This window comes from the organism of the source record quoted next, unplaced genomic scaffold, assembly GCF_019419815.1.
Source record: "Pyrus x bretschneideri cultivar Hongxiangsu unplaced genomic scaffold, Pyrus_bretschneideri_v1 Contig19, whole genome shotgun sequence".
NCBI classification, from domain to species: Eukaryota; Viridiplantae; Streptophyta; class Magnoliopsida; order Rosales; family Rosaceae; genus Pyrus; species Pyrus x bretschneideri.
The window spans coordinates 2,650,322-2,677,415 of NW_025999490.1; the positions used below are offsets into that span (position 1 = coordinate 2,650,322).

Here is a 27,094-nt window from a genome sequence, read left to right on the forward strand (position 1 = left end):
TTTCATTGTAAACTGTTTATGTTATCATGTATGCTCCTAGTTAAGCCTAATTAAATGAAAAATTAAGTAGTTTTAATTTTTAATCATTTCTGTACCCCTTTCCCAGCCTATTTTCTCTACGACTTTTTCCCATTGCCTTGTTTCATTTTTTTTTTTACTAATCTAGTATTTGATCGAGCAAACTCAACAAAAAGTGTAAGAAAAATGACTGTGATGACTGATGAGCATATCAATGATTCTATCACATAATTCGCGAATTAACCTAGTTATTGTGTGGTCGAGAAAAACCTTCATGTATATATATCATATCTGATACACACAATAATACTAATCTAAGACGATGCATGCACTACACCGTTCACATGTCTTGGCATAACCCATACACGCAGTTTTAAGGTTACGCAGTTTACCAATTTGGTAATTACACGCTTATCTGTTGTGACTGTAAGATGTAACGTGCTTTTGCCATTCTGGATTCGACACACGGGTAAACTGTAAAATCGAAATCTATCATTTCCTTCATTGTCTCCGTTCGTTTTGCTCATCACATGACGTGACGCCTTGTCAACCGCTGATTGCTGCAGCAGGGCCAGCCCACCACCCTCCTATTTTTACACCCTTCTTCCTTCTTCCTTCTGTATATAATACCATGCTTCACCAACTCTTCTCTCCAACACAATAACATTCATGAGCATACAATTCTACAAGAGAACATATATAATATTACCTTCCACCTTAAGAATTATACATTTAGTGAGATATGGGTTTGATGGCAAAGGATATGAGGTACATGCACAACTGGGGTGAAGTTGCACCAGCTCTTGTCATCCCCCACGAGAAGCCTTCGAATAACGTTTCGAAATTGGAGCCCATTGCCGAAGAAGGATCGGAGGTACCAGAGCTTTGAGATTCTGCCCAAACGAGTGATGTTTTTCTTTCCGGTGTTTCTTTCTTTAGCGACATACCTCATATTGTACAGACAGATCGCTTAATTTGTAAGGGAGTTCTCTCGTGTAATATGGTCAGCAGGCAAAATTGTATGTTGAATAGATCCATTTGCAGACTAGAGTTTGAGGTGCATTCACCTCTGAAAAAATGATGATGCATTTCGCACATTATAAACAGTTCTTTCATTGCTGAATTCTCTCTTTTACTAAAGTTGAATGGTTTGACACGATTAACTAAATATGTCATCGATCTTTCGGAAGAAAAAAATAACATGACGAGAACAGAATATAAGTCAACCCTTAACTTTCGTGAGCGTCATGTGGAGAAAAATTTAACCAAATTTTGACTACCGATTGTGTTAAAATGCTCTAAGCTGAGCTCTTATTGGGCAAGAGGGGATTTAGCAAGTTATGATTATAAAATTGCTCCATTTAGCTTATGGCACTCCAATTAATTAATCATCTTTAATTTTTCTATAGAAAATGAGAGTCTATAAAATAGTTGTGAAGACTTAAAAGCCAAATCTCTAGGCCCATGACCATTTTTTTTTAGGCCTAATCAGATAAATGGATCATTGTGGTAATGAGGCAATTGAAAGATAGCCTCTGTGGTAAAAAAAGCTAAGATTTAAATCCTCGAGATGTAATCCGTTAGTAAATTTAGTCCAAAACTAATTTTTCTGTTAAATGTCCGTTAAATGCAAGGATAAATATGCATTTTAACTTGTTATTATTCCTTGTCTCTACTGTTTATCTCTCACCAAGAAAATAATGAAGATGGTGAAGATGTTTAGAATTTGTCTTTATATAGCACAAACATCATAGCATCCTATAAATTTTGAGAAGTGTGTCACAACAAATCAGAAAAGGAATGAAAACCTTGTTAACCAAATCAATCGACAATAACCAAGGTATAAGTCTCACCAATCGTAGCAAACCAAAAACCAAACCAATCCGACATAGCGAAATCCAGTCAATAAACAGAAAATTACTCCGAAACCCATCAGCCAATATACAGCATGTAGAAGCAAAGCAGCTCATGCACCCTCCCTCTCTTGTCGGTGTTTCCTTGGCCCTCTTTTGTATAATTCCCAAGTTGGGGTGGGAATAACCCCTCCATCTCGGCCGTAGGTAGATTTTTTTTGTAGCCTTTTTGGCTTGATAGTTATTCATCATATTTACGGAAACATGTATGTTCCTGTTCTATGTAAGAGTCGTGCTTATCTTCTCCTTTCCTAAGGAGTTTTTTTTCTATTTTTCTATTTTTCTATTTTTTTACCACGACGGTTTAAATCCTAATTTTTTTTACCATAATGGCTATTTTCCAATAACCTTATCACCACGTGGACCATCTATCCGATTAGGTTTTTTTTTAATCCCATAGTACAAAAGAAATTGTCCTTATCTTGACCGATTTAGATGACTGGATCTGACGAATACGCTCTCTAGAGACGCTTTCAACCATTTTAAAAGTATTTCTAAACGATTTACTTACATTTTTACTAAAGATTGATTCAAAAAATATTTACATTAAAAGCGTTTTCAATCATTTTAAAAATATTTCCACACAATTGTTCTTTTATGCAATAAAACAAACACATTTTAATGAGCAACAAACTTCTTGCATGGAAAGAAAACATATCTAACAACAAAAAACCGCCACGTAGGATAGGCAAATTGTTAAAGAAAGAATATTTACAAAATCGTTGTAGGCTTCTAGATCTCCTTCCATCGAATTTTCCAATATACCTAACACTTGTATAATTCCAGAAGGCTGAGGTATCATCACACGCAGTTTTCAACAAGTATTTTAGGACGTTGTTACACCAGATATGACGCCTATTTTAGAAAGTTCCTAGACTTCTTCAAACTGAATGACTTACGTGTCACCCTGTGATTGATCCACCAGTGGTCATTAGCCAGCTCCCACCTCCTGTAATTTCGTATTAATTTTCAGTATATATACAACGCTTCACAATTCATTTCCTACAAACCCAATATCTCCACCTCCCTCAGTAATCTCACAAGGTTATTCATAATTTGTATTTTTAAGGTGCTTAATTCAGAGATAATGATGGTGAAGGAGGTGAGCTACATGTACAACTGGGGTGAAGTTGCACCGACCCTTTTCATATCTCCCCATAAATCTTCGAAATGTCCAGAGCTGGAGACGATTGTTGAAGAAGCAGGACCGGCTGAATCTCAGATTAACATTGAAATTCCGCCATTTTCGAAGAGGACAATGTTTCTAATTCCGGTGTTCGCTTCTTGTGTTTCTTATTTTTTGATGTACAGATATGATGTTTGATTATTGATTGGTGTACATGGAATAGATTTGAGAGATCGAGGGTAGATTCGTCTCCGAATTTAGGGTTAATTGGTAAGGGATCCAGATTATGTATTGTAGCAGATTGATTAGTTTCATAACAATGTACATGCTCATGGCATTCACATTGGAAATTTGAAGGCAGATTCTTCTGGCATATTTCTATCGAAATGTTTTAAATGTTCGGGAGTTCTTCGTCGATCATGAAATATAAATTGGAAAAACAACTTATTCGGAGAAATGAAATGACGCAGAAAATTGATACATGGGCAGTCAGACTGCAAAACTTTGTAGATGTTTTCGGTGCACCAGGGCCGAACGTGTTCACGACCTGCAATTTTAATGCTGCAAACTTCATGCAACCCATGCAAAATGCAATTTCGTAAGTGATATATTATTTCATTTCATTTATTATGAAAATGACTAATGAATATATAGTAGCGAGGATCGAAGTGACCTGCATGTAAAAAGATTCAACGTATGATGAAATTAAAAATATATCTACCATTTTCTAGAGATCGGAATTTCTTTCATGAGTACTTTTATCCTCACCTCGGACCAAAAAATTCTTCATTTCGTCATATAATCTATTAAGTTATCCAATCCATTTATGATCAGAATATTTGAAGGCTAATTGAGAGAGAGAGAGAGAGAGAGAGAGAGAGAGAGAGGAAATATGGTACCTTGTGGGAAGCCAATTTCTTTTATTAATTAATGGCACTAATACAAAAAAAATTGGCAAAAAACCGATCCATGCCTCACATTGCAACATATTGTTTGTTTGAAGTGAATGGAATATTTCTTCCTAACACATGACATGCATGAATTTGCTCTAGAGATCTCATATCTTCTACTTTCCACATATATGCTTTCATGCACCATATATATATATGTGTGTGTCAAGCCACAAATTCCTGGAACAACAAGATATACATAAACCCAGAGAGGAGCACAGGAATAGCATTGAAGAACACCCCCTTCTGCCCAATTTCGAAGCTCCCTTCTGACCCCTCTTCGATTATGGGCTCTAGTTTTGTAAAGCTGGAAGATTTTCTGCGGTGGGATACCGAAATGGCTGCCGGTGCAACCTCTCCCCAGTTCTGCATGCTTTTGAACCCCTTCCTCATTTTATCTCTCTCAAAAGCAGTCTTTATATAAAGATTGCTTTTGAAGATCAATTGCTAGTTCCTTCTTCTTCTTCTTCTTCGTCTTCTTTTCGGGCGAAGGGTTTAATCAGTTTCGGAGGAGGATTAAAGAAAGGTTTTGCAGGAACTAGCAAACCAATGGTGTGGGGAAATGATCTTCAATATTTTGTGTTTCTCAATTGGGAATCAATGGGATAGGGTGACATGGATTATAGAGGGCTCAAATGATTAGGGTTCCAAAAATAGGGAAAGGATGGAAAGGTTTTGGAAATGTAAACCAACCAATATAATGCAAGCAAATCCATGTTTGAACATGTCTAAAACTAAATTTGCACGATAGTTTTTAGCCAATGGTCTACTGCATTTCACCCAAAATAAATTTTCACCATATAGTACAAGGATACAGAGAAAAATGACAGTGCATGTACAACACGTAACTAGCTCGCACGCTGTTTTTCTTACATTTCACAGAAGAAGAAGAGGAAAAAAAAGATCCCCTTTCTATTTTTCCCAGTACACTAATCGCTCAAGATTTCGATAATTCGTGTGTGTGTGTGTGTGTTGAGGTTACATTACTTCCACTTGATTCAAACTATTCAAAAAGTATCATCACCTCTTCTGCTGGAAATGGTTTTCTTGTTCCAAGAGAGATAAGTTCTTTCCATAGTAGAGGGCCTGCAAAGATAAACAAACCAAAACAGATTTGAAAATTAGCAATTTAGCATATCGGGGAAAAAATGATCTTTACGTATAATGTATATGAGCTTAAATTTTTGAATATAATCGTTCAATGACTAATAACAAACATAATAAGTCAACAAAAGATTAAGTAATGCACAAGTACGTGCAGCATAACTGTATAAAGGCATAAAAAGATGTTAACATGGAGAAAGAATAAAGGGACGAGAAACAAATATGAATGAAGGACTAACCGAATGAGTATGACAACCGGTGGCAGTGTAAAGTTGAGAAGGCAACCCAATTACGGAGATTAAAGAGTTCTACAGAACAAAGCAGTTATCAGCGAAATCCAAGAATGAAGTTCACTAATATTTGGAGGTAATCCGGCAAAAATATAAACTGACAGAGAACTCTTAGTAAAAAGACGAGCAGTATTCTTCTCATGATATAGTAATTTCGTTAGCTCCACTAGTCAAACATATGGCATCTCTACACGTTAGATGTAGCAACAATAATATGCACAAGATGGAGAAGTCGTGCACGATATATATCATATCTACCTTGGATATTTCACATGCAGCAACAAGAAGACAACAGAAATGAAGATGGAAGTTGAACCAACAAAAGTGTAGGCAAGTCCAAGGAAGTCGTTCTTTCCTCCTAACCAACTTGATGTTGAAAGGATAAGCTTCTTTTTTCCACCAAAACTGTAAGTATTGTAGTTGTTTGTTAGATTCACTACTAGAACATCATCTGCATCCAAATCCTCTTCAATTCTACCGTACAGCTTCCGGAAACTGGGGAGCGCAGCTGTCCGCATCCATACAATAAGGTCTTCTTGATCGCTTAGCTAATTCAATACAGCAACATTTACCAACAGTTTATGAGAAATTCAGAGATACTGTAAGAACTCAGTTTTACTCAAAGAAATTACAGAAGTGGAAAGAATATATAAAGAGTATCCTTTTTACAAGCCATGTCTACGAACTATAAAATGGCGGCATCATATTCAAGGGTATAGGAGCACAGGAGAGCAATATTAATAGATTGTTGTGCAGTTGTAATACTTACAGGAATTTTTGGATCTAGCTTTGCACCACCAATCAAGGTCCCGTTCTGGAAATTAAAGGGATATACATGCTTCCCAAATTTGTGATCACGGTCGCTCTTCCAAGCTATGTCTTTCCTGTTGACTTTTAATTCTGATTCTTCCGCGAATAAAAGTATATGTATCATTAAACAAACTCCATGCTATCAAGCCACAAGGAACAATGGGAAGATCCTTGTTGGACTCCTCAGGTTGACAGGAGCTTGTGTCATTGTGCCCCAATCCATGTAAAAGCTGCTGATCACTTCTACTTTTGACATACCTGAAAAAATGAGAATCAGATGAGTAAAACTGTAAAACAATACGGCTGATATCAAAACCAGTAACATAAAAGTTAACTTGCCATAAAAATTAACATAAAAGGGAGCAGTACTCAGTAAAAATATGATTTAACAGACTTTTCATGATAAAAGAAAAGTAAATCGAAAAACAAAAGAGGGAGAATCTTCAGGCATAAACCGTTATTTCCAAAATCAGACAACAAAGAAACTTGACTTTCTCGAGTTTTCCAGCAAAAAATTCATCACAACCAAATAGCCGGATATTGAATAATAAATTATCCAAATAATTTTCCCTGGTTTAGCAAATTATTCATTTTTTGAATTACCAATAACACTAAGCCCCCACATAGATCAGTAAATTTTGAAAATTCTATAATGTCTATTACAATAGTTTTTAGGAGTGTATCCAAAATTAATTTTCCCCACTGTGATGCATCTTCCGAAGCCCAGATCCGCTACATATTATCCCACCGTACTTGTTTGAAAATTCAAAGCACTAATAGCTTATCATGAAGAATAGACAGTTGTTGGAGATATAGAAACCAAATACATTTCAGAATGCTGGAATAAATAAACATCCAAAGGAAATTAAAAAGGTAGGAACAAAGGTAAATCAAAATAAGTGACGGATTCATTGCTATGCCCGAATAAACGAAAGAAGTCTCACCGTCGGTGGTTTTGATAGTAGTTATCAAGCTGGTAGTAGATATAAATTGGAGCTTTCATGTCCTTGTAAACCTTCAAAGAGAGATACATATGTAAATTTAGAATCAAAAGTAACATGAAAAACAACATGGTTGAATAAAGCAAGCGAAATAATTCAACCCAATACATCATACATGATAATATTCAGACAAAAAGTAACAAAACAAAGCTGTGAATACCTCAAACCACTCTACATAATTTTTTGGTTTATTGGAAACCACACAAACTACTGGAGCAAAGCGTCTAAATTAAGGAAAATATTTGGAAGGAATGGATCTGAACCTAACCATAGTTATAGAAGAATTCAAAGTCAACAAAACTGAACAAGAAGACTTGAGTGTTCATAGCACAATACTTTCCACTCCGATCAATAATTTTCAGTCATAGATCACCAAATTTCTTGGATTCAAGATTAAAGACTAATGGAAAAGTCATTTTACGATTAAATCACTGTCTGTGAAAGCAACTTGAATAATGAATCAGCATACAAGAAATGTATCAGTTCTTACGTCATGGGATATTGGATAATAAGCATTGGAATAAAAGTTGGCTACAGTCACTGGGTAGTAAGCAATAGAATTTGCAATTCTCCACTTACCAGCTTCTCCTTTACAGTTCTACTACTCTACATATTGTGATGCTACGGTCTTGCCTCTAACACAACCCTAACTACTCAAGCTATATATAATTAAATGATTAATGATGATACCCGTTATCTATATAACTGACAATATGCAGTTTTCGTATTCTGTGACACCCTTAAAGAAGCAGACAATAAATCCAATCAACAAGTTGCAAGGAATGTAATAGCTAACGGTCTATTCAAAATCAAAAAATGAATTACCTTCAAGTACCTAGAACAGTTTTTAGGAATTAAGTTATCTTTGATATATGCCACCTTGTTACTCTTGAATGCCTCTGGTACACAATCCGCATCATATTGGTCCACAATTTCCACAACCTATGCATCAGATATCAAACAAATAACCATCCACAAATTTATGCTCCAATCCAAATATGGGTGCAACTGAAAACAAGAACAAAAGAGCAACAGAGACAAGATTCACATTCTGGGAGACGTTAAGAGTAATAAGCCCCGCAGGTATGAAAATGGCCCCGATCAATAAAAATGTGGTAATCACCTGCAGAAAAGATAGTTAATGCCACAGAGTCTACATATCTAGTGAAGTGCTTACTACATAAGAGTTGCTTATGATAATCAATAACTCACCCATGCTGGTGTGAGGACGGGTTTACAAGCCGGTAGACTCTGCTGTTGAAATTGATAAAAAGCTACAAAACAAACATAACTATTATTTTTTAACAAAAATAGACGAAGTACAAGACCACCTCTTTTTTCAAATCAGATTCTTGCTAAAAACACATTAATACATGGTAGACTGTATGCCGCCACGCTATTATCATTGCACAATTGTTCCAGTTCGTTATTTTCCAAAGCCATGACAACAATTTGATATTAATTATATTCTAATTTCTCCTTACTACTTTAGTGATCATGCTTCAAAACTCTGAAGTTTGAAACGTAATTTGATATACAACTCGGCTACTCAGGTGACCAAAAATTAGATGATTTACTATAAAAACATCTAAAAGCAAAGTTATGCAGCTTTTTCGCACTGGAACTTGATGGAATATTCTTAGATTGAAATCCTCAATAACTCTAATTTCTACAACAATGTGTGACAAAGAATCGCATAGAAATAACCTGACTGAAGTTTCAGAGCACATTCTAAGGCGACCGAGTCACGATCAGAAACGGGAAAGTTTCGAAAAACATACCTTTCTGTCGCCTGGTTTGCCGTGGAATTGATTGAGCACCCCTAGAAACTGTTGAGGCACTTCCATCCACTTCCATCAAGTTCAATCTTCAACAATACAACCCCAACAATGCACTATCTTTAACCAGCCCTATGTTCAAACTTCAGAACCAGTCTCAGTTCCCCAGTTTGTATGTGTATCCCAAATTAAGCAAACTGAGTTGCCCACCACACTAACCAAAGCAAAATGGTTAGCAAACTAATCGAAAACTCGAAATAGCGGAATCAAGCTCAATTGGTTTAAGGGTTCTAGTTTTCCCTGTTTCCTACAAAACCCAGAAAAAAAAATATATAAAAAAAAATGCATCAATTTATGTTCTTTCTTTTTCCTACATATCTCAGCAACCAAACACCCAATGGGTTCAATCAAAAAACAAAATTTAATTCAATCAAAATGCATATGAAACTGAAAGAGAAGTGAGATCTGGAAATACCTGTGAAGATTGAGTGAAGATATGGGCGATTGGATTGGGGGTTTAGTGGGAATTGAAAGAAGGAGGAGGGAAGAAGGAAGAGATAACTTGGTGCTGAGACAAAGCTCAAATCTTTCAAATCTTCCGATCTAATCTGTCTTTGTTGTTGTCAAATTACATAAATTCTTGGCTTTCGAGGACAGCAACTTCCCAAATATCGGAAACTTCTGTTTACCACTCCTCCTCCTCCTCCTCCTCTGTTTCAAGTTTCAACGCTCAAATAGTTAAATGGTGTATTTTTCTCTCTTAAAAAAAAAAACCTCTATTGTGCAGGCAGGCTTGAGGCAGTCACATTAGTTAAAATAGTTGTGTTCGTGGGCTAGTTTGGTATTACTTTGTTTTAAAAAAAAATTGTTTCAGCTGTGATGTGAGAATAAACTCATTTTTACTGCTTGACGTTTTTAATTTTTTTCATCCAAAACTATGAAAATAAGTTGTTTTAAATGTTTACCAAATACATTTTTTAACTTAATTTTTTTTTAATACCCACTTTTTATAAAAACAGCTTAGTACCAAATATGTAATATGTATTCGAGTTTAAATTTTTTTCTCGCATGTGTAAGTGTGACTGTTTCATAACTAATTATGATTTGTGCAGCTTAGTTTTTTTTATTAGAAGTTCAGTTGGTTGGCTAAACAAACTAGATTGTACATCTATTTCCACGAGTGTATCACAAAATGCCCACTAAGATTATCTTTTGATAGTATTTTTATTTAGTTATTAGTGGAATGTCTCTGGTTCGAGAGGATCACAACTCACATGAATTGCGATTTCAATACTTAATTATGACAAACTTATTATGTGATTATTATACATATTCATTAATTAATAAAATATTAATTGTTAATTAAAATTTTATGAAATTATCAGTTTAACTCTTTAATTAAAACACAACATGAATAAGAAATATAGGGCAGAAATGTAATTTCACACAATCAAATTTTGCTTTATTTTTTTTTTTAAAACCTCATCTACATGTAATCCTAACATATCTCTAATTAAAAAAATAAAAAAAATTTCTCTTTCACATTCTCTATCACTCCCTTCCTCTCTCCTTCTATCTCAAAAACAAAAATAAAAAATTTTCTTACACACTTTGTGTATGCTTATATGCTATATGTATATATACCCTTAAATAAGTGTTTTAAATCAGTGTTTTTTATTTTATTTTTTTATATAAAAGAGCTAAGAAATATAAGGAGTCACCCCTATACAACCAAACCCTAGGGCCTAGACAATCCAACAAAAGAGCCCTGATCGCGACAGAAGAAAAAGATCTATCAAGGTTGCCATACTGGAAGCCAATACCCGTAACCGCAGGGCCACAAAATTTGCTTCACAAAAGATATGAGTTCAAATAATTCAATCAAAATAGTCGGCAAACATCTAATAGGTGATTTTTATGAGTTTTTATGGTTTCATTAAACAATTAAGATTTTCTTTAATGTTACGGAGCATGAGATACTTCAAAATTTTTAGCTGAATATCCTTGTTTAGGACCTAATTTTCACATGAACTCATCACACCAAGATTATGCCCATTGGTCTCCCTTCTGCCTAACATGCTTCACTCCCAACGGTCAAGACACGTTCTCCACAACCCTCTCCTCCTCAAATTCCTTCACTATCCCATAAACCTGGCAATTTCTTCTCAAACAACCTCATTCAGCACACTCTCCTCCCTCTTCAGCCTCTGCACCGGACCAAGAAAGCTCAGGCAACTCCGCGCCAGGTTCGTCCTTCACAGCCAGCACCAAATCCCAACACTCTCTTCCAAGCTGCTCGGCTGCTACGCAAACCTCAGCCTCCTCGGTCTTTCCGGACAGGTCTTCAATTCTGTCACCGGCCCAAGTTCGATTCTTTACGACACGATTACTAGAATCGAGCTCCCTTGCATCTGTTCAATACTTCCAAGCCAACTCTGTCATAAACTCCAATTCTGTTAGTTGGATTTGGAGGAACATTTGGCCTTCACTTACATTTTCTTAACACATTTCAAGTTTTGGTTTTACTTCCATACGGTTTTACTCAAAACTCAGATTTACACAGGAATATCTTCACTAGAAAATTTAAAAAGAATACAATGATGCACAGAAGTTTCACGGATAAATACTTGAACATTGATACAAACAAGTTCTAAGACAAAATTGATATGTTGGACCAAGCACAGCCACTTCGGGTAACAAATCTCCATTTCCGGTTTCTTAGCAATGGCAAGAACCACACAGGCACACACATAGGAAGCTATTTTGATTTGGTTATAACTTATACACCTTATGTTTCTGCATCATGCTTCTCTTCTTGAACGCTTTTTCCAACCTGTGGCCGTTTGAAAGCTGTACAAGAAGGAACGAGAGAATAATAAGAGAACGGGCCACTGGAAACAAGAATTACAGAACAATTCTACATCCACAAACATAATCACATATTCACATTGCATCAGAAAATGGGAAATCAAGATAGGTACTACGGTACTACAGTGAGCCCCATTTCACAACGCATAAGCAAACCAACTGTACGGAGAAAAGAAAACTCCAGAACAATACCACTAATAGTTCACTTATACGTGAAATCTAACAATTAAGAAAAATTCAAGCTACCCAAGCAGAAATCTTACATTTAAGAGATGACCCAGCCAGACAAGTAAGCCTTGATTTTGTATTAGCCTCGGCCAATGGATTTGGCTTCTCATTAACAGCCATGCGAACATCCCAAACACGTATAACCCCATCTGACGAGGCCGATGCCACAAGATAGGGATCCTCATTGGCTACAGCACCAGCTTTGCTTGTAAGCGTAACAATTCCCTTCACACGGGTAGAATGTGCATCCTCAATGCGATATGCAACCTTCCCACTGTTTGTGTCCCACGCTGTAATACTCCGATCTTCACCACCAGTAAATAAAACTCCATTCTGTCAAAAATCAAAATGTAATATTTGGGCAAGCTTCTTTAAAATGTAGTAACTTCTTTAACAAACTGCTTTAGCATGAAAACAAGCAAGACTGCGAGCTGAATAGTAAAAAACATCTTAACAAAACGAAGAACTGCAAATGTAGCAATACACTTACTCAAATGGAAAATTGCAGACAATGTATGAATGAGTAAGGGCCTATTGGGGAATGTTTTCGGAACGGCTACAAGCACTTCCAGATAACCAAAAGCACTTATTGCAGAAGTACTTTGATCGTTAACAAAATATGTGTTGTGGTTCTAATAAAAGCGCTTCTAGAGTAAGTACTCTGATCCATATTTTGGGATTCTTACACACAGATCACAGATAACATAAAGACTAATCACTCACATTATCAATGTGCAGATCATAAATTGCATAAAGGAGACAGATTTAACCCGAAAACCCAATACCAAATGCCAAAGAAACTAACCTCACCGGGCTCAACACAAAGAACCCGCTTCGAATTCTCGAATTCGCAAAGCAACTTAGCATCTTCAGCCTCATGAACCATCACCTTCTCCTCCATAGCCATATAGAACTTCTCTCCAGAGCAATCATACCTCACCAAGCTTGCCTCCTTCGCCACTCTGCAATAGAAACTCCTCTTCCCCCTCACCAAATTAATCATCGCCAAGCACTCGTCTTTCCCCACCGTCAACGCCAGCTTCCCGGACGGGTGCAACGACACGTCGTTGATGGCCTTCCGGTGCGGCTTGAGGCTCTTGAGGAGGACGAAAGGGTCGGCCTCGTAGATGCAGAGGGACCCGTCGGCGTCGGCGGAGATGAGGTTGAGGGGGAAGGAGAGGTGGGGAGGGGTGAAGAAGGAGAGGGAGGTGACGGTGGCGGAGTGGTCGTGGAGGGAGCCGAGGGAGGTGGCGGAGGACATGTCGTAGAGGTGAATGGTGTCATCGGTGCCGCCGGAGGCAGCGGCTGAGCCGGCGGTGGCGACGGTGGTGATTGAGGAGAGGTGGGAGGGGTAGGAGAAGAGAGGGGTTAGGGTTAGTGATTGGGAATCGGGGCTAGGGTTTAGGGGTCTGAGCTTGAAGCCCCATATGAATTTCTCGTAGGAGCCTGCGATTAGGCTCATGATGGAAATTGGCGACGGCGGTCCTGCTGATTTTGTATGATGTCTGTCTGCGAGGGTTTTAGGCAAAGGAGAAGGGTTTTACATGGAATTATAATATTTTAAATGACCATAAAACCACTTTGAATTATTTTTTTCTTTTTCATTTTATCGTTTTTTTCTCAAAATTCTTGTTTTTTTTAATTTCGTAGACGATGAGTTTACAACTAAATGCTCGTTTTAAAATACTTTTAAAATTATTAAAAGTTGTTTAGAAAAAATCTTTTTTGATTTCAAACGTACTTGAGGTTTTTCCCAAAATATCAAGATTTACTTGCATTTTTATTAAAAATTGATTTCAAAAATATTTTTACTAAAAACGTTTTCAATCATGCACAAAACACTTCCCAAAGAGCTATAATTTAGGATTCGTTTGGAGGTGTTTTTAAAATAGCTAAAATGATTTTAGTAAAAATATTTTTGAAACCAATTCATAGTAAAAATGTAATTGAATATTGAAAAAATATTTGATGTGCTTCATATAAAAATCACAAAAATAGTGCCTTTTTCATAAAGTGTACTTTTAAACTCTAAATATTTTTCTAAAACTGATACACTTTTAATCATTTTAAATGCCCTCAGAGCATCTCCAAATTAGATGTCAATTTTTAAACATCAAAATTATAGTTAATAGTTTATGTGACAATTTGACATTTTGTACAATATTTTGCTCCACCCGATATGTTAAATAATAATGTTATTTAATAAACTGTTTATCTTTTTGTAGAGTCCAATGATTAAGGCAACCAATCAAATATTTAAAAAACATAAAAATATTTATTATACATTATATATCATTTAATAAATTTGACATCTGCTGTCAAATTTAACAGCAAAAGGCTTTGCTTTCAAATAAATCAACGCCATCTAAGAAATTAAATGCTCAATTAGAGAGAGTTTGCTGCTATTTTTTTAGTATTGTATGCCTACATGGCAATTTTGACATCTTCTTTTGGAGATGCCCTTATTTTACACCCAAATAATTTTTCCAACATGAAAAAACACATAATTTCCGACCAAAAATAGACCACAAATAATTTGCCGCAACAGAGAAGGAGAAGAGATGTAGAAGAAAGGTCCGCTGTGGTTGTAGCAGAGTAGAACCTTCGCCGTACAATGTTGTCGGCTTATAGTTATACCTAACCTAGTTGTTTACCTGCGTTGTAATTATATTTAAACATAATCATAAACATCCTGGGTAATTCCGAACTATTCAAATAACCCATTGCTGTCGCTGATTAGCGATCTGCCCGCAGAGGATTCTGGGAATTCCGATTGAAAGAAAAGAACCCCCAATGGGTCAAGAAGAAGAAGAACAGCAGCAGGAAGGAGAAGAAGCTCCTCCACCTTCTTCCGACGCGACCTCTCAGGAACCCACCACCCAAACCAGCCCTCCTCCTCCCCCTTTCGATCCCAGTCGAAGTAACTCTCTCTCTCTCTCTCTCTCTCTCTCTCTCTATTGGAGTGTTTTGAATTTGTGACTAATGTTTTAAGATGCGTTTTTTTATGTTTGAATTTGAATTTTTCCATCTGGGTTTATTGAAAGATGCGGAATTTCATAGTTTGCAGGTTGTATAATGGGATTCAATTACTTGACTTTTGATTGGGAAACCATGACGTAGTAAATATCTGAAGCTTAAGAGCATGTAAATCTGTCAAATTTTAAATTAACCTCAAGTTTTTTTCTTGAAACATCGGGTCAGTGATTGCAATTTTTTGTGTAACTACATATGTGTTAAAAACTTAAAAGTAATGTATTTCTCTGTAGGAAGTAGGAAACAAAGATGAACCCATGTTTTCTTTTTCTTTCATATTTCACTTGAATTTGTGGGTGAGAGTTCTGGAGTCTATTCTCATGCTCTCTGAGATGGTTTAGATATGAAGTACGGAACACACAATCGATAGTTCAATAGCTAATGCAGTAATTTGTCATATGTCCAATCACATGTTGCAATTTCATTCCCCCAATTCAAGTGGTATCGCTCCCGTGCAAACTTTAGATATGATGTGTGTTTTTCTTGCCATATACTGTTAAAGAATCGGGATTTGTTGTTTGTTCCTTGTGGAAACTGACATGTAGTGAACCTTTTCCAGGGATCTAACCTTTGTCATATTGTTTTTTTTGAAGTGATTGGCATCATTAAACGAAAGGCCTTGATAAAAGAGTTAGCTGCTGCATACCATGCGGAGTGCCTTGCATACTGTCAAGAAATTTTGGAACTTCAAAAGAAATCAGATGAGGTAATATACGATGCCCTCTTATTTATTTCTAATTTTCGTTTGATTTATTGTTTGATAAACACATGTTCACACATTACGGAATGTGTTAATTATGGGTACGGTTAACTCCTCGTCAAGTGATCTGTATATTCCAGTTAAACAGTGTTTCTAGGAATGGCAACAAAACTAGGCAGGGCCAGTTTTTCTGTCCCCACCTTGCCCTACTAGTAAAGTCAAATTCGCTGGCAGGGAGATGTACCTTCGCTCCCTGAGTATTCTGATAAAACTGGGGTTGGTTTGCTTTAGCATTCCTGTGATGCCTTCCCATTCTGGTCTCCTGTATTTACATCTCTTGAATATGGAATTAGAGCTTAAGATCTTTCAGTTGAAGTTGTTGGCTAATGTGGTAATGACTCTTGGCTATGCAATAATGCTATAAAGTGAAGTAGATTGGAGTTGGGTAGGTCTCGGGTGAATACTTTTCCCATTCTATGGCTCGACGGTTTTCTCATACGATTGATAAGCAGTTAAGTTTTTATGCCTTGAAAAAATTGCTTACATCATTTTTAAACAATGTGAGAAGGAATGACCTACATATTCAAGGTCCAGAATCCGAAAGGTTATTGGTTTGAGAATTACAGACTGGATGGTCATATGAAATAGTTCAGTTGGAAAATATGTTTAAATGCCACCCAATTTAGTTTATTGTCAATTGAAAAGTTTTATTGTTGTATGTCACGATTAAGCAATTTCGCTGATGCATTGCTGGTTTTAAGTTTTATGGAATGATGAATTTGTCTTTTGAATATGGTTGCAGCCATTTATTGACCTGAAACCTCCAGAGGATCTGAAGAAGGAGATAATGCGGCCCCCCAAGCGTCTAAAGAAACCCGCTAGACACTGATATTGTTGTTAGCAGCGTACTCTCGAATATGCACAGAAAATTCCCTTGGAGTGTAGTTCCTATGCAGTTCCTGACTTTCGGTTTGTTTAGGCGCAACACAAGATACAAACATTTATCATCTCTTATGATGTATGTAAATTTCGAATGATGCACGAAAAGTGCCCTGTTATTTTGGATCATTACGGTTGCAGAAGCAGCAGTTTGTAAAAATTGGTTATCGTAAGGGAGCGTCCCTTGCCTAGTTGTATGTAGGTTTTGCTTCACTTGTGGATCAAATGAATGCTATTTGTCAGAATGTATCTTATTTGAGTGCATCAATAGTATAATGATTGCAGATGAATCAAAGGGAAACAAGGGCATGTTTGGGGCCGATTCGGTAGGAAGCACTCATCCACTTGGAAGTGGTTTTGGTTGTCAGAAAGCACTTTTAGCCTTTCCAGAACAAGTTCCAAACAAGCCCTCACTAGAACGGTACATATAACAATGGCATTAACCTCACAAGAAAGAAAATTCATTCCGCAATGACCGAAGTCCTTGGCTGCCAAGTTTTACTAGAGTCCTTCAGCAAACCCCATGATGACATGAAGAAAATGCTATGGTAATCGAATTTCAACAGCTCAAATTTCAGTAAGGTACAAAATTTACGGGTCGCATTGTTTTGAGTTTATACACGTCTGTATCCCTTAATAGAAGGGGACACGTCTGTATCTAATATAGTACTTTTACATTTCTCTGCAGTTTCTTAAACTATTTTGAAGATTTCGTTCTGTTTTACGGTCTCACCAGTTAGTTCTCCTTACCTGCGAAAACATAGGTAATCTGCTTAGCAACGGCAAGAATCGAAGAGCTAGAACAGGAAGAGAGATTAGCTATAACCTCAAGTTGCCTACCTAGGTTTTAACGATGCCCACATCCTTTGCAATGGGCAACTTGGGGCTGGTGTATTAAACATTGACGCCCACATCCTTTGCAAGGGGCAATTTGGGGCAGTGGGTGAAGAAATCTGCCCTTCTGCAAGCATTTCGGTTGATGATGCCATTTCATTAACAAACTTGACAGATTCTGAGAGCCGATTGAGTAGGTTCATCAGGGCAATCACTTCATTTCTTTGCAAGTGCAGCTGAAGAACAATACAATACAGTTCAGTCGATACAGAAAGTATATCAGACTATCAGTACTCAACAACAACACCTACAAATGATGTAATCGCAAATGACGAGTGACACGTATGTCCTGCATCAACTGGCAAAAGGAATAAGCAAAACTGTACTGTCATTTTAAATTGACGCGAACACTCTTGCAGGATGTACGTCCATTCCCACAAAAATCACTACTGATGGGAAGTTTGTACATGCCATGTCATTTTTAACAAAGTAGGATATGGTGTTGACATGGCTTACTGAGAGTTGCACAGTTAGGGTCGATTAGATAAACTATATGGGAAAAATCCAATGCAGTATAGTTTCAGAGCTAGAACCTTAACCTTCTACCATATTCGATAACTATTAATTATTTAAAATCTTGCTAACTAACTTAGCTGTGATTATCTTCTGTGCATGCCTCTAAATCAAAGGCAAAACACTCAAGGCACAAAAGGGTTCCATCAGCAAACTTTTGAGACCCCGACTAAATACCATAGCAGGAAACATGTTTCTTCAAGCAAGTGCCATATAAAGTTAGCTTTTAAAGAGATACTTACAATCTGAACAGTATTTTGTTGACCGTCAACAGAGAAGAGAATTTTAAGTGCAGTGCCTAGTACCAAGGACCTGAAGCTTCCCCCAAAGTCGACATTTTTCACATCCAACACAATCCATCAATGCACTACAATACAATGCAAACATTTAAATTAGTCACATAAATGATATGTTTCTGAACAACCAACCCCTAAAAAGAGAAAAGAGGAAAACTTTAGACTACTACATTGTGGATGCCAGTTAAAAATTTGTGCCATCCTCAGTATGATTAAGCACATATATAACACCAAGTCCAACAAAAAGAAAAACATAGAATACCTAATGTTTCTGAACTCTTTTTGTATTTTCTGCTTTAGTTCAGGTCCACGTTGGCCTTTCCACAGCTTAGCTTCATCAAATGGGACAGGGCATGCAGCTTGTAGATTGGGATTATAGAGTAGCTGTCTCACCAAGGATTGCGTCTTCAGATCCTCAGTAGGATTTCCAGTGTCATATTCTGCATGTTCCAAGTAATCTGCAGCCTGAATGCATTTGAACAAGATTGATATTATTATCTCAAAGACAAACAATACTTTCAAAGATGAACAAGAAACTATTGTCAGTAGACTCAGTATGCTTCAGTATCCCTGACAATAAGAATAACATAATACTTTCAAAAGGATTCTAGCTTATACCCACCTTTGTCACTGCTCGGAGAACGAAGAGATACGTGAAGTACAAGTTTCTGACACGGTCGGGGTATCTTAACACCCGATCATACAACAATGAGAGATTTTGACCCCACTGAAACACAATTTAGAAAGAAGAAAATGAAGTAAGATCTTTAAGTAGAGCCACAAAATGATAAGTATAGTGAAAGGCAAAAGTTGCCTTTATGACGCATCTACTAATGAAACAGCCAAGATTGCCATCTTTTATATTAAAGTATGGTTAGCACTAAATTTCGAACAGCGGGGCTGGGGGCTGGATACAGTTTGAAATGTTTCAGGAACCATGGAAACTGTTTGTTGCCTCATCAAATGTAAGTTTTAAAGAAAATTATGAATCAGAACTTGTACCGTCTGTGTAGTTTCATCAAGGAGATAATCAGAAGCTATGTGGACTGAAATGGAGGAATGAAGGCCAGATATCAACTTGTACAGAATTCTTTCTTCAGTGCACAACTCTTCAGATGGATCTGGAGATGAAGTTGGAAATTAAAACAAAATTCTTATTCTTAAATAATAATGACGAGTAAATAACTCACGTCATCTCTTAAATACAATGAGACATGCAGTGTAACTGTCCCAAACATTAAGGTAAGTGCATAAACTGAAATATCCGCAAAGTAACTGCTAACTTGTAATTTTGAAAATAAGCATAAGTCAACTGAAAAACACATGCAAAACACTTTGAATAGGGAATATTGAAACCCAAAACTTGGCTAATGATTCTGCCCCAAAAGTCCTAAGGTCCAGTTCAAAACACAATTAAGGTTAACAGAAGTTAAAATCTGTTAATGAATAGGCACCAAAATAGAATGGAGTACAAGTGGAAATGGGCACAATGATATTGAAATGTCCCGGCTTACCCAAGTTATGAGATTATAGTGCCCACAATAGTCTAACAAAAGGCTCATTAAGAGCTCTAGTTAAACTTATAAAAGTAGAGCATCTTTTAAGAAGCATTTTATCAACAAACTTACATGTCTGGAAACTAAAGAGAATAACGTTTTAGGTACATTCATTAGGGTAAAAAAAGAGAAAAAGAGATCTTACATTTAGGACAGTTCTCTGCGTAGACAGCATCCCATATCCTTCTAGCAGATGGACCAGTGTAGCCGGTATATCGTTCAGGATTCAGTTGAAGATTCACATATGTCATCTCAGCTGCAAATGTAAATATGCAATCAATCATTGCAAACTCAATAAAATATTAAAATTTAAGCAGAAGATACAATTGGCAGGAATGGCATTCAACTCAACATAAGCTAACATATATGAAACAGCTAAGTTGAGAAAGAAAGAAAAGCAAGGATACAAACCATTGTCTGTCTCATCGTCATTTGTCCAGGGATTATCTATTTCTGTCCATCCTCTGAAAGCTTTATTATCTAGTGTACGGTCAACAGCTGCTTCAGGCTTTCCCTCTTGGCAAATAAGATCATCCACAGGAAGGCCATGATAGGGCTTCTTGAACAACTCGGGGAACTCACTATCTGGGCATTCACATACACTGCAGTCCCGCAGACGGCACATACCATCATCAGGCCAGAAAGGGCAGTCACACCATAACTTAGCCTAGTACACATTATCAACCATGCTCCACAAAATTCAGATACACAAATGGTAAACAGAAGCAAAGTTCAATACAGATTGAAATATAATGCATCAGATTGATTAGCATATGTCCCTAACAAATTAATAATCTTCAAAATCAGTATATTCTTAACAAACATGCAAATCTAACCAATTTATAGAAATCATCTAACCTTGAAATATCGAAAGAACGGAGTTTTGACGAGCTCTTGGAGTGATGGATGCAGAACTTCCTTGTTAAGATGGTCTACGGTTTCGTAATCACAACAACAATCCTCCACTATCCCACTATACTTGTGCGTTTCCTACACAGATCATGAGAGGGGTAAAAATCAAGCAGAAGAACAATCAAAATCCCAACTTGTAACAACCAAGAAAATAAAAATTTACACTTTACCAACATTAAGTCCAATTTCACATAATTCAAACAACAAATCATTCACCATTCATCTGAATATTAAACCAAAATCAACAATGTGCCATCTTACAAACAATGACCTGAAATTTAAAGCTCAAAACTTTCACAACCAAAAACAAACAGGCCATCAAGTTTTCATTTTTCTCATGAAATTTTCCCTCTACTTTCTCGGCAACCAAACAGAACATGCAAGAATCCATACCTGAGAACAATTACAAGCCTTGTTAGAGCGCCCGAAGAACGATATCTTCGGAGCACTTCTGGAAGTCAATGCGACGGCAACGAAGACCGCGATCAACGCACCGACGACCCAGAGCCATCGCCTCGGTTTTCCCTTTGCCCCGACCATTAATGCAACAAATTGTGTACGAAGACCTACAAATCTATATAAAACCCTGTTTGGTTCCCGAGAAAATGAGGAGGAAAATTCTGGGTTTTCGGTTCTGTGATCTCTGTTTAGCTGGGAAGGAAATGTATTTATAAGGAGGTGGAAAAAAGCGGGTTTAGTTTTAATTGGGAAGAATTAAAGAGGGTAAGTTTTGTCTGATGGTTTTTGCGGTGATTAATTTGATTTGATTAGGCGCCGTAACGATGGGCGAGAAGGAAAGTGCCGAGAAAATCAACGGCCGACCGTGGGCAGTTGGGAAAAGTCCGACCAAATCAGCGCCAGCGGGAATGGGTAATGAGGTGAGAATTTTGGGCTGGGCCGAGTCAGGTAATATTGGGCTAGATTAGTGTGTTTCAATCTATATATGGCTGCGGTTTTAAAGCCCAAATTTGAATGTTCAATGGGCTCTTTCTTCTTTTGATTTTCTTCGTTGATTTAGGGGAGAGGAGTATCACTAACTTATTTGTAATGTTTCAAGATGAAACGAATCATCTATTTTGTTTTTATGTATATAGACGAATTATAATTTTAGTTGAACATTAGAATTAAAATTATGGCAATTTTCATCGAGTGGTTCATGTTTTTTGTAAAGCTGACTTTTAAGGGTGGCCTAGAAAATAGATTGCTTTGATCACTAGACAACATTGCACGATTGCAAAAAGAAATGAGAAGGTATAAGAAGAAAGTACAAATGAGCAAATTGCTAGCATAATCCCTAGAGAAGAAGGGGACGATGAGGGTGAAACGATTCATACATGTGAGTTAAAGTACTCCAATTCCCAACCCTTTTAGGAGCTTATCAAGAGGTGGCAAATCAACTTATTGGGTTGTTAATGAATACCTGTTAATATCTATTTAATTTGATATCACCATAATACAGAGGTAGGATTGGTAATGGTTATAATGGTGTGTGGTGAAATCAAACTAAATGAGTCTTAACAGGTATGCATTAACAATTCAATGTGTTGATTTACTGCCCATCCCACCTTGGATACTTTAGTCCTCACCCCACAACTATAATGTTATGAGTTTAAGTTTAGAGTTTGAAAATTTAGAGTAATGATAGTTCGACACGCAAAATTCCAACATTATTGTTGACACAATCTCTAATATAGGTGAGTTTTCTTATATAATACTAGGGTTTATTCATATTGGATAGTGCATTAATAATAGTGTCTGTTTTGTGTGTATAAATAGAATTACGGAAAAATTTAATGCATATTGTTTAAAGCCAATTCTCCTGTTTGAAATTAAACAATATCGACATTGCTACTTTAATCCACATTGAGTAATTTTGTGTTTAGACTCATATGGTTATTTGTCATTACTTGTTTTGTACACAAACACGACGCATACTTCATTCGGAAATGCTTGTAGAATGCCAAAAGCACTGTAGTATGCCTAAACGTGCTTCTAACATTATAAAGAAGTCAGAGGTACTTTTCAGTTTTGGATATCACATAAAATTTGACGTGCTTCCAACAAAAGTGTTTATAACAAAAGCACTTAAGAAAACCACAATATAAATCCAACAAAATGGGGTTGAATAATCTTTGGATATTGTTTACCCAACTTTAACTTCTCACTGCATATCGGTTTCAATAAAAGAAATGGAAACGTTGCATGCAGCAAAAGAAATGAAAACCCTAGTTTCTCCGTGGATGACAAAAAAAAAAAAAAATTATATATATATATATATTTTTGCTAGTCAAAGAGTCAGATAAAAACAAGATCGATCGGTTTGAAAATGGTCAATGAATCATATGAAGGAGGGGGTCAGCTGGTCAGGGAAACAAAAATTTGGGGATTCTTCAAGGGTCACACGTACTTCATTTCTCGAAACAGCAAAGATCATGGTCAAATTTCATATCTTCTGATATTTCCTTTCCTTTCCAGAGAAAATTCACTAAAATTTTCTGGGAAAATTACCAGTTAATAAAATAATAGAAAACTAGATTTTAATCCCCAAATAAAATGAAGTTTGGAAAAATGTCTTATGCAAGATTAAAAATTAATTTTAGTCTCTAGATTCTATTTAATGCCAGCGTGTGTATTCATATTTCTTTTTTTATTTATAATTTTATGAATTTGAATTTTATGAAAATATTATAAATTTTAATTCCCATTATGGTAGGCATCTTATATAAGAAAATATTTTCGTAGAGATTTTTCGGTACACTTATATTTTTGCATATTTTCTTATCTGCCACTAATTCATACAAATATATTTAGGTACGAACATTTCGGTAAAATGGGTTAGTGTGACATCTCACATCACCCAGGGGAGTGAGCCTTATATGTATATTCTCATCCCTCCCTAGCACGAGGCCTTTTGGGAGCTCACTGGCTTCGGGTTCCGTAGGAACTTCGAAGTTAAGCGAGAAGGGGGCTTGAGCAATCCCATGATGGGTGACCCACTGGGAAGTTGCTCGTGAGTTCCCAAAAACAAAACCGTGAGGGAATGGTAAGCCCAAAGCGGACAATATCGTGCTATGGTGGTGGAGCGGGCCCCGGAAATGATCCGCCCCGGGCCGGGATTTGACAATTTGGTATCATAGCCTAACCTTGGCCGTGGTGTGCCGACGAAACTTCGAAGTTAAGCGAGAAGGGGGCTTGAGCAATCCCATGATGGGTGACCCACTGGGAAGTTGCTCGTGAGTTCCCAAAAACAAAACCGTGAGGGAATGGTAAGCCCAAAGCGGACAATATCGTGCTACGGTAGTGGAGCGGGCCCGGGAAGTGATCCGTCCCGGGCTGGGATGTGACAATTTGGTATCAGAGCCTAACCTTGGCCGTGGTGTGCCGACGAGGACGTCGGGCCCCTAAGGGGGGTGGATTGTGACATCCCACATCACCCAGGGGAGTGAGCCTTATATGTATATTCTCATCCCTCCCTAGCACGAGGCCTTTTGGGAGCTCACTGGCTTCGGGTTCCGTAGGAACTTCGAAGTTAAGCGAGAAGGGGGCTTGAGCAATCCCATGATGGGTGACCCACTGGGAAGTTGCTTGTGAGTTCCCAAAAACAAAACCGTGAGGGAATGGTAAGCCCAAAGCGGACAATATCGTGCTACGGTAGTGGAGCGGGCCCGGGAAGTGATCCGCCCCGGGCCGGGATGTGACAGTTAGTATAATATGTTTAGGTACGGACATTTTGGTATACTAGTTTAATATAATATATTTAGGTACTGACATTTTGGTACACTAGTTTAGTATCATATAGTTAGGTACGGAATTTTGGTACACTTACGTTTTTACATATTTTCTTATCTATCACTAATTCACTATAATATATTTAGGTACGGGCATTTCGGTACACTAATTTAGTAGAATATATTATGATATGGATGTTTAGGTACACTAATTGGAGAAAGTTAAATAAAATTGTATAATAATAAATTTAAAATTTAATGTAATAACATTAAATAAGTTATCTATTACATATAAAAACTTTGACAAAAAAAAAATTCTATTAAATAAAAACAGAAATATAATATGAATTTAAATTAAGTACACATTAAGGGTCTAAAATCAATAATCAATCTAACATCAGTTTTTTTTTTAATTTTAATCTTTGTAAAGGATTAAAATTCAAAAACTCTCACTCTCTGATGATCTCTGATCGCATTGTTGTAATCATTTATTCTTCTGTCTGGGGCAAATCTCAGCCGTACAAACTGCCCCTTCAGCCCCACAGCCACTTTCTTTCTCTCTCTTACTCATTTTGTCTACTCTTTTCAGAGTTGGAACAACTTCACCATAATTAAATAGTACTTTTTTACTTCACCAGCACAAAAATTAAAAAGAAATATCAACCTATAATTTATTTATATGGAAAAAAGAAAGAAATGAAAAAGAAAATCAGCTTTGGTGGTCAATACTCAATAGAACCGTTAGTAAAATTGGTAAGCCTAGAGAAGTGCCAGTATTCGCATGGCATATGCATGTCCTCAGTACTCAGTTCTGCGGGGTCATGACTGACGTTTTACCCTTTGAATTTATTCCATATTTTCGCCGGTACCAGAGTATAGTTTTCAGGCACCACCCATTTCACTTACCATCTACATATTTTTCCAAATCTTATAAAAATTCTCTCATAAATAAAACAAATTCATGCAGCACCCGTTGCAGAGGAAATTGATTTTTCTTAGCTTTTGGATTGAATATACCAAAGGAGAAATCAACCGCAGATGTGTAGAAACAGAGAACGGAAATGTAAAAATCACTGCCAAATATATATATATTATGTATATATGGTTGCAATATTAATTCATTGTCAGATATTGATATGAACTAGCTTAGATTTTAGCTAGCAACACTGTCTGTACAACCACCTCATAAAGTACGTAATACATATTAAACCTATAGGGCTAGCTAGAAAGAAAGACATGGACAAACTTAATAACCCTAGCTAGAGAAATATTAAGACATTAATTCATATATTAAACCTGATAAGTACTTATAATTATGATGTAATACGTGCGAAACTGAGATGATAGTGATGATAATAATAATGATAATGACTTGATCAGAGCCAGAGAGCGCCGGAGTCCTTGAGGAGGGGGACTAGGGTTCCGTTGATGTGCCACGCCATTAGAGTTTCCACGCCTCCCAAGAACTTCCCACCGACAAACACGGCCGGGATGGGCTGCTGCCCGTCCACTGCAAGCTCGTAGAGGACGGCCTGGATGTCCGGTCCGGCGACATGCTCGTCCAGCTCGATGATGGTAGGGCCGACGCCGAGGCCGAAGAGGAGGCGCTTGGCCACGGTGCACATGCAGCAGCCGCTCATGCTGAACACCACCACCGTGTTGCATGCCCCTAGCTGCCTCACCATCTCGTAAGGGATGGGCAGGCTCATGGTCTCGGCCAGCATCTTCCCGGCAGCCGACTCAGCAGCCATGTTGGTTGGGTCCATTGAAATCCCTGATGGTTTCTTCGCAACCTGCATTTTCTCTGGTATGATTTTCCTTGAGAGAGAAGGAAAAAAGATTATTAAAAAAAAAAAAAAAAAAAAAGAGGGGCTGAGAAGAAGCAAGAAAACAGAGGAAAGGAAGAAATTTTGAAAAATGTGGCGGAAGTTGAACAAAACGACGAGAAAGTAAGAGAAGATGTCTTGTATATATACCTTGGAAATGGGAGAAAGTAATATAAGGCGGCTTATGGATAAGCACACTTTGTTCAGTTGCTAAATGATGATCTCTATGTATCAGGCTACCAGCTGCAGGGCATACCTCCTTTAACGTACAGGGCTCTTGATCCAACCAATAGAGAGAGAGGGATTGAAACTAATGGGTAAAGGGTGGGGTTTTATAAGGGTTTACATGCCATGCATAATCTCATGAACCGTACACGTGTCAGTCAAACCAATAAAAACATATTGAAACAAAGAGTAATGCTAGAGAAACTAAATTATGGAAACTAAAGAACATGAAAGTTGATAATTGGTTTATTACTTAAGCGTTGATAAACGTGCTCATTCTAATTGATGATACATTATTTAGTTTACAAATTTTATCTCCAAATTTAGTCTTACTAGCATTACCCTAAAACAAATAAATATGTCAAAAAATTAGTACATTTAGATGA

At 37.0% G+C, this 27,094-nt stretch overlaps 5 protein-coding genes across 5 annotated transcripts; 1 reads left to right on the forward strand and 4 right to left on the reverse strand.

Annotated features, from left to right (window-relative positions):
* Positions 1 to 4,758: 4,758 nt before the first annotated feature.
* Positions 4,759 to 9,742, reverse strand: LOC125476301 (putative ALA-interacting subunit 2). Its single transcript, XM_048582169.1, is given in 11 exon segments — positions 4,759 to 5,093; positions 5,351 to 5,419; positions 5,660 to 5,949; positions 6,171 to 6,311; positions 6,313 to 6,469; positions 7,156 to 7,226; positions 8,038 to 8,154; positions 8,261 to 8,335; positions 8,425 to 8,486; positions 8,994 to 9,297; positions 9,466 to 9,742. Coding segments are annotated over 9 exon segments (999 nt in total). The 5' UTR covers positions 9,070 to 9,297; positions 9,466 to 9,742; the 3' UTR covers positions 4,759 to 5,093; positions 5,351 to 5,409.
* A 1,846-nt stretch (positions 9,743 to 11,588) lies between these two features.
* On the reverse strand, positions 11,589 to 13,563 carry LOC125476353 (p21-activated protein kinase-interacting protein 1-like). The gene is made up of 3 exons (XM_048582320.1): positions 12,892 to 13,563; positions 12,122 to 12,419; positions 11,589 to 11,840 (listed from the first exon to the last, which is right to left on the reverse strand). The coding sequence occupies exons 1-3, from the start codon at positions 13,546 to 13,548 to the stop codon at positions 11,779 to 11,781; spliced, it is 1,017 nt and encodes a 338-aa protein (XP_048438277.1). The 5' UTR covers positions 13,549 to 13,563; the 3' UTR covers positions 11,589 to 11,778.
* Positions 13,564 to 14,811: 1,248 nt separating this feature from the next.
* LOC125476303 lies at positions 14,812 to 17,022 on the forward strand. Its single transcript, XM_048582171.1, has 3 exons — positions 14,812 to 15,006; positions 15,713 to 15,825; positions 16,622 to 17,022. Exons 1-3 carry the CDS (start codon positions 14,880 to 14,882, stop codon positions 16,706 to 16,708), a joined length of 327 nt encoding a protein of 108 aa, XP_048438128.1. The 5' UTR covers positions 14,812 to 14,879; the 3' UTR covers positions 16,709 to 17,022.
* A 263-nt stretch (positions 17,023 to 17,285) lies between these two features.
* Positions 17,286 to 21,758, reverse strand: LOC125476302 (endoplasmic reticulum oxidoreductin-1-like). The gene is given in 11 exon segments (XM_048582170.1): positions 17,286 to 17,508; positions 17,599 to 17,828; positions 18,408 to 18,467; positions 18,469 to 18,532; positions 18,724 to 18,926; positions 19,084 to 19,188; positions 19,464 to 19,582; positions 20,163 to 20,273; positions 20,429 to 20,684; positions 20,876 to 21,007; positions 21,323 to 21,758. Coding segments are annotated over 11 exon segments (1,431 nt in total). The 5' UTR covers positions 21,470 to 21,758; the 3' UTR covers positions 17,286 to 17,504.
* Positions 21,759 to 25,761: 4,003 nt separating this feature from the next.
* LOC125476502 (glutaredoxin-C9-like) lies at positions 25,762 to 26,764 on the reverse strand. Its single transcript, XM_048582700.1, has 2 exons — positions 26,634 to 26,764; positions 25,762 to 26,475 (listed from the first exon to the last, which is right to left on the reverse strand). The coding sequence occupies exon 2, from the start codon at positions 26,454 to 26,456 to the stop codon at positions 26,034 to 26,036; it is 423 nt and encodes a 140-aa protein (XP_048438657.1). The 5' UTR covers positions 26,457 to 26,475; positions 26,634 to 26,764; the 3' UTR covers positions 25,762 to 26,033.
* Between the last annotated feature and the right edge of the window lie 330 nt (positions 26,765 to 27,094).